We start from the raw sequence: 6,848 nt of genomic DNA, 5'->3' as shown, positions 1-6,848 counted from the left end.
CCGAGTGGCTGGACGCTGGCCCTGGCTAGTAAACCACGCCCGCGGCCTACGCACGCTTGTGAAACTTGAAACCCGAAACTGCCCTGCCCCGAGGAGAGGGGGCGGTACCTAAGGAGAGAGGGCGTGACTTGGGGGCGGAGTCATAGATAGGCAGAGCCTAGGTGCCGCGCTTGCGTAAACGCAAACTAAAGAGGTCCTCAAGGGGACGGGGCCTAGAGGGCGTTCACGCACGCGCGTTTTGGCTGTGGGCGGGACCTTGTGCCGGGGGCGGTGCCTCGGGCGGCGCGTGCGCAGGCGCGTGCTGGGCAGTGCGGGCGCGGTGCGGGGGGCGGGGCTCCGCGGCTCGGAGCTGGCCTGTGGCGAGCTGGTGTCTGGCAGGACGCGGGCTGCGGGAGGTCAGTGGCGGTCGCGGGCCGGAGCCGGTCGCCAGCACCATGGAGGACGATGACAGCTATGGTGAGTGGGGCCGGTCCGCTGCCCCTTCGTGAGCTTCCGCCTGCGCCGGTGTCCCTGGGACGGGACGCGGAGCGCCGGGTGGCGGCAGTGCGAGGGCCCGGGGGTGACTGCCCAGACGCTCGAGGGCCTGAGGGTCGCCGGGGCTGAGGGTCGCCTGGACCTTTGGGTCGCCGTGAACTGAGAGTCACCCGGGCCTGAGGGTCGCTGGGAACTGAGTGTCACTCGAGCCTGAGGGTTGCCGGGGCTGTGGGTCACCCAGGCCTGGAGGGTCACGGCAGGGGTCGCCCGAACCTGAGGGCGCCGACGGAGACGGGTGTAAAACCGGGAATTGCTTTCGGGCTCCAGGACCGAGGTTACTCGGGCCTGGGGGTCGCTGGGGCTGAGGTTTGCGAGTCTAGGGGCCCCGGAAGGGGAGTCGCCGGGGTTAGAGGGTCTCCGCGGCGGGGGTTAACCGGAGCGCTGAGGGTCATGAGGATGCTGAGGAGCCCCGGGGTGCCGAGGGGAGTCAGGGCCAGGTGACCGGGGTCGTAGTCTTTAAGACGAGTCGCCTGCTGCTTGTCACCGGGGTGGCAGACGCCGCGAGCGGCCGCGGGACTAACACGCCCGGCCGGCCTGTGTTCCCTAGTAGTTTCCGGCTCTCAGGGGTGTTAGAAGTTATGTGCCCCATCCAGCTCTTTGTTCTGAGATGAACACAAGTGGCCTGACCGGGGCCTCTGAGCCGGGGACGTCGGTCAGGTTCGTGCTACCGTCGCATTGTGAATTAGCTCCTGGTCCCCTGGTCTGTCAGTCAGGGCCTGACCACACCGGGCAAGGGGATCAAGTTTGAGCTGTTGCCTGAAGGTAGCCGGGTAATGACACCAGTCCACATCCTCCACCAGGGCAGAAGCGATTTAGACTCTCCTGGCTAACCTTGCTGCTTGTTGGCGAACAGCCAGGGCTCTGGTCCCTCCGAGGGTGTGCAGTCTCTGGAGTTGTAGAAGGTTATTTGAAATGCTTTACGTGGTTGTTAGCATTGTTTCCAGGAGGAATGGAAGAAGGAATGGCAGGTAGGGCGAGTGGTGACCTTTTACTGGTTTGGCAGGGAAGTATGGCTCAGGAACTTAACAAGCTTATACGGCTTAGTGGAGCCAAACTCCGGTGTGTTGCCTCACAGGTAACTTTGCCTCCTCACACTCTGGTGAGGAATATTAAAGTACCAAGAGGGAAGAGTGTTAGGGCTTTGCAGGGGAGCCCTTAGAGAACCCTGACCCGGTGAAGCCATGAGGATTATGGCTAACAACTCCCAGAGCTTCAGATGTGTGAACACTGACTGTTTCCTTGAATGTTAGAGGTCTGTGCCTTCCTGTTCAGTGGAAGAAGCCGGCTTTTGCTACCTTCCAGGTAAACATGGTGTGTGCCTTCCTTTGTGATAGAAAAGCAGTCACCTGCAGGCAGGCCCCGAGGGATTGCTCGGCCCCCTTGGACCCTCAGGGTTTTTTTCTTCGGTTGGAAACCTTCACTGGCTTTCCCCACTGCTCTTTTCTCTCCCCCTTGTCCTTTGTTGTCCCCTGGGTGCCAGGGTTCTGCCAAGCTTTGTTCTTACCCTCCCCTGGTTATTGCCCGCTGGGTGAGGCAAGAGCTGCTGTTCTGGTTGGTTTAATAGTGACTTCTTTGACTCAGGCATGACTTGTACTAGGGAAGGAAAAATGGAAGGCTTTGGTTCCTGTTACTGCCAGGAATAGAGGGACTCAAACCCAAATTTACTCTGTAGATCTGGAGGTGAGAGTCCAAATTAGGTCACACTGGGCTGATACCAAGATTTTGTTAGGGTAGTGTTCCTGCCAGAGACTGGAGGGAAAAGTCGGCCTCCTTTCCTTTCCTAGCTCCAGAGGATGCTTCGCTTCCCTTGGAATCCATCCTTAAAGCCAGTGGATAGCATCTCTCCACTTTGTCTAATTGCTGCCCTTTCACAGGACACTTGTGTGTCACACCTACCTAGATAACTCAGGATAAGGATCGTAGTAGCCATCCACAAACCCAGCTTCCCTTTTGCCATGTGAGTAAACACTTTTAAAGACTTGAGGATTGTGATGTTCACATCTTTAACTTTTTAAAATTTTATTTATTTATTTATTTATTTATTTATTGCGCGTGGAGGTTATGAGACAGGAGTGGGTTCTCTGCTTCCACTCTGCCAGTCCTGGGATGAAACTTAGGTTGCTAGACTTAACACCAAGCGCTTTTGAACCCACTGGGACATCTCATCATCCCAGATGTGGGCATTCGTGCAAGCTTTCAAGAGAGCGGCATGGGAGGATGAAAAGGAAGCTCATTGCCCCCTTTATACACTTTTACGTCTTTTTACTTGGGAGGATCTAGAGGGGTTAAATACAAGAGAACTCCTCGAGTATCATATAGTATAAAATGGCCATGTGGAGACTGAGACCAGCTTTCCTTCTCTTTCTCCCTCTCTCCTTCCCTCTTTCCTTCTTTCCTTCCTTCCCTTCTTCTCCTTGTCTCCTCTCTTCTCCCCCTTCTCTTGATCTCCTCTTTCCATTTTGAGTTAGGGGAGCATCTCCCTATGATTCCATGGGTCTGGCCTCAAACTGGTAGGTTTAAGTGATCTTCCTGCCTCGGCCTTCTGAGTAGCTGGCACTGTGTTGATTCTGTGTCTGACTGAGCCTCCCAGTTTGAGTATCAGACTATAGAGAGAATGTACTTGTTCCAGTCTCCACATGTTAAGAGGACACGTGTGCTGGGGATTTGTGAAGCACGCAGGCATGCTCAGAGCGTCCAGTATTTTCTTCCAGATGAACTTCATAAGCTGTAATATTTGGTTTTTAAAATAATAAGGAACTGTTTCTTGTGGCTTTGAAATTTTTACATACGAACATTTTAGCCAGGTTTGTTCAGAATTTGCTCCTGTCTGCCTGCCTTTGTGTTGGCCTTGGACCTTTATCACTGTTCTGTGGGGAAATACATTTGTATCACAGAACTATCAGTTCGGTATTAAAAATAAGATCTTTGGCGCACAGCTCATGTATAGCTTGCTGAAGCAGAACACATGTCTTGGAGGTTTGCTATTCAACTAAAGGGACTTTCAGAAGCAAACAGTGAGGCCTGCCTCCTCTGCAGGCCTCTTTAGTATTTACCAGGCAGAGATCATGTGATAACTACACCTATGCAGGCTGTGGCTTTGCTGGCTCTAGAAAGAACTCTGATGGCACTGTGGTGTTCTGCCAGACATTACTGTCAGCTTATATGATCAACTGTTTGTTCAGAAAGAAAAAAAAAAGTGTAAACTTAGATCTTGTATATATCTTGTTTAGGACACAGACACTGGGCCTGACTGGAATCGAGGTAGGGTCCTATGTAATACTGCACAGGGTTGTGAACACAGATCCATGCGAGGGCCTCCTCAGAGTGGATCTTCATGGCTGGGGCTCATTCCTAGATTCATTTGTTAACTTTTTTTTTTTTTAATTGAGACAAGGTGTCAGGTAGGCTGTGCTTGCCACAAACTCAATATGTCACTTAGGATACCCTTGGACTCCTGATGTTCCTGCTACCGTGTCCTAAGTGCTGGGTTACAGATGTGCACCATACCCAGTTAACCTCTTCTCTAAGGATCATGTCCATCCAAATTTAATTTTGTTTTTATTTTATGAGTGTTTTGTCTTCAGGTACGGTCAGATCCCCTGGAACTGGAGTTACCGAGGGTTATAAGCTGCCACGTGTGTGCTAAGAATCAGACCTGGGGTCCCCAGAAGAACAGCCAGTGCTCTTGCTCTTCACCACTGAGCTAGCTCTTCAGCTATCTTTTTTTTTTGAAATCAGTTTTACTCTATAGCTCTGGCTAGCCTAGAACTTGCTACGTAGACCAGGCTGGCCTTGAAATACAAATTCTATCTGTCTCTGCTTCTCCAGCATTGAGATTAAAGGTGTGTACCACCATGCCTGTCTTCCCCACATAAAAATTTTTAAAAAGTACCCTCGGAATGTACCCTTCCTCATAGCAAAGGCGTTCTGGACACCTTGTTTCTGCTCCTTTTCGATGACATAGGCAAACTGAATTGATCGTTAGGTTTAGGAAAGCTTTCAAGTGAACTGGAAAGTTCTCTCACAGAAAAGACCTGCCAGAGCTCCTGTACCCACCTTGCTCCTGAAATGCTTGTGACGTAACCTTCACATTGAGCTCCTGGATCCTGTGCAAGCAAAGTAGAAGCAGTTTTAATTAGATTATCAGTATTTAAGAAGGGTTGAGAAAATCTAGGTTTCAGTTTCTTGGTAAACTGTGAGCAGTGAGGTACGACACACAGGAAAATAGTTGATTTGCATAGCATGTGGGGACTACTGAAGCCCAGCTGCACGCTTGGTGTCGTCTCATGAGGGAAGTGTACGGAGGATTCTCAGGGCCAGGGTGGTGAGATAAAAACAGACGTAGCACCCAAGGCCTTCAGGACCACCTCTCATCTGTCTCCTGTCAAAATGGTCACTGAAAACTGCCAGGATCTGACCTGGTTTCTGTGCATGGTTAGGTGTGGTAGCCGAAGCACTGGAGTACCCCAGGAGAAGAACTCTGTGGTCTGTGGACACAGAGCTGTCCTGAATTGTGGTTACTGTGGGAGTCTTGCCACAGACAACACATGGGTGAGAAGGGCAGGTGTAGAGGATGCAGGTGGTAGTCTGTTGGTGACAGCAGGGCCTCTGGCCAGTTGCAACCTAATTTTATGAACCCATAAAATTATTATTATTATTTAGGGCTCTTGCAGGTACTTTAGAGAATGGACTAAAAAGAGAATTGTCTCTGGTTTTGGTGAGAAAGGGTTGTTGAGTAGAAATAATCACTATTCACAACACAATGGAATCCATGTGTTGTACTACAGCCAGAAGGAGGGTCTATATCAGAGAGAGGACAAACTGTGTGCACAGTGAGCCACAGGGATCCAGGTGTATGGGTATCAAGAAGACTGAAAAAGTAATATATATATATATATATATATATATATATTTGGTTTTTCCAAGACAGGGTTTCTCTGTGTAGCCCTGGCTGTCCTGGAACTCACTTTGTAGACCAGGCTGGCCTCGAACTCAGAAATCTGCCTGCCTCTGCCTCCCGAGTGCTGGAATTAAAGGCATGCACCACTACACCCGGCATAATTTATATTTTTTAAATTTAGTTTTGAATGTGTTAGTGTTTTGCCTGAGTGTGTTTATGTGTACCACATGAGAGCCTCGTGTACCTGGAGGCTAGAAAGAGCATTGTGGCCTCTGGAACTGGAGTGACAGAGGACTGTGAGTCAACATGTGATTGCTGGGAAATCAAACCCAGGTCCTCTACAAAAGCAGCAAGTGCTCTCAACCACCGAGCCATCTCTCCAGTCTCAACAATAGTTTTCAAGTTGGGACTTTAAAGTTTTAAAGGTCAGCTTTAAGAGAGACAGGATTAGTGATCCTGACAGAATGCTGATGTTTCAAGCACAGCATTCATGATTCTCAGCACCGGTTGGTCTCCCAGTCTCTGCCCACGCAGGTGATGGGCTCTCTCTCCGTTGAGGCTTCTTCTTTACTGATCAGTGTATGTCCTACTTCCCAGTTCTTGGCTTTGAGAGCAAGGGTCATTTCTACACAGCACATCCTACACAAGAGAGGACTGACTTGGGGATCTTGTTTCTTCTCGACTTCTTACCTCAAGCCTTGTAACCTGATTTCCTGTGCCCTGGGTTGTTCACAGGGGGTTGGCCTCTTGCCAGAATTGGGAACTCTCTGAATTGAGACTGTATGGGTTTTGCCAGGATCTTAGCTAATTCGGGATTACTCCATACTCCTCTTTCGATAAGCTTTGAGGAGTGACAGGGCCATCCAAGGTGACTTCCCAGTAGTGATGATTTTGCATCGGAGCCCTGGCAGGATGAGCCCCTTCTATGGCTGCTTTTCAGGACCAGAGTGGAATTCCTGCTACCATCACTGGGAGCAGCTCTTGCTGGAGCTGTTTCTCATTGGCTTAAGACTTTTCTTTCTTCCCACGAGAGGGAAGAAATGGACCTTAGAACGTTGATTTGGGAGTGAGCGGGTGGAGATGGGGTCTTCATGGCTTGCCTTTGCTCTCTTCAGAGAGCAAAGTGTATGCAGTGTTCTGGACAAGACAGGGAGAATGGCACTTGGAAGAGAGCTGCTTTTTAAATTTTTGGGCATCTCGAGCAGGCTGTGGGGCCTAGGGTCACATACAGGCTGTAGCCTAGCAGTCACGGAGATCGAGTTTGCTTTCCTTCTCCATCCCCAGCAGGAGTGCGGGCTCTCTTGGGCATATTTAACATATAGAGAGCCACTTCTCTTTGTTCTTCTGTGATCTGGATGACTTTGATTGTTTTCACATTTAGTTACACACTTAATGACTCGGCTTGAAAAGAACA

At 50.2% G+C, this 6,848-nt stretch overlaps 1 protein-coding gene across 4 annotated transcripts in view; it reads left to right on the top strand.

Annotated features, from left to right (window-relative positions):
• Positions 1-278: 278 nt before the first annotated feature.
• Positions 279-6,848, top strand: part of Cyth1 (cytohesin 1) — an 84,447-nt gene continuing 77,877 nt past the window's right edge. For 3 of the 4 annotated variants that reach the window (NM_001112699.2, NM_011180.4, NM_001378887.1), the window contains exon 1: positions 337-456. In NM_001112699.2, coding sequence (NP_001106169.1) covers positions 435-456 — 22 coding nt within the window. In that variant the 5' untranslated portion in view covers positions 337-434. Of the gene's footprint in view, positions 457-6,848 lie in introns of all 4 variants that reach the window. The other variant, XR_003949350.1, reaches the window with a different exon arrangement.

Source organism: Mus musculus, chromosome 11 (genome assembly GCF_000001635.26).
Source record: "Mus musculus strain C57BL/6J chromosome 11, GRCm38.p6 C57BL/6J".
In the NCBI taxonomy this organism is placed as follows: Eukaryota; Metazoa; Chordata; class Mammalia; order Rodentia; family Muridae; genus Mus; species Mus musculus.
The sequence above is the reverse complement of the archived record's forward strand: the minus strand, read 5'-3'. Positions and strand labels throughout refer to the sequence as shown.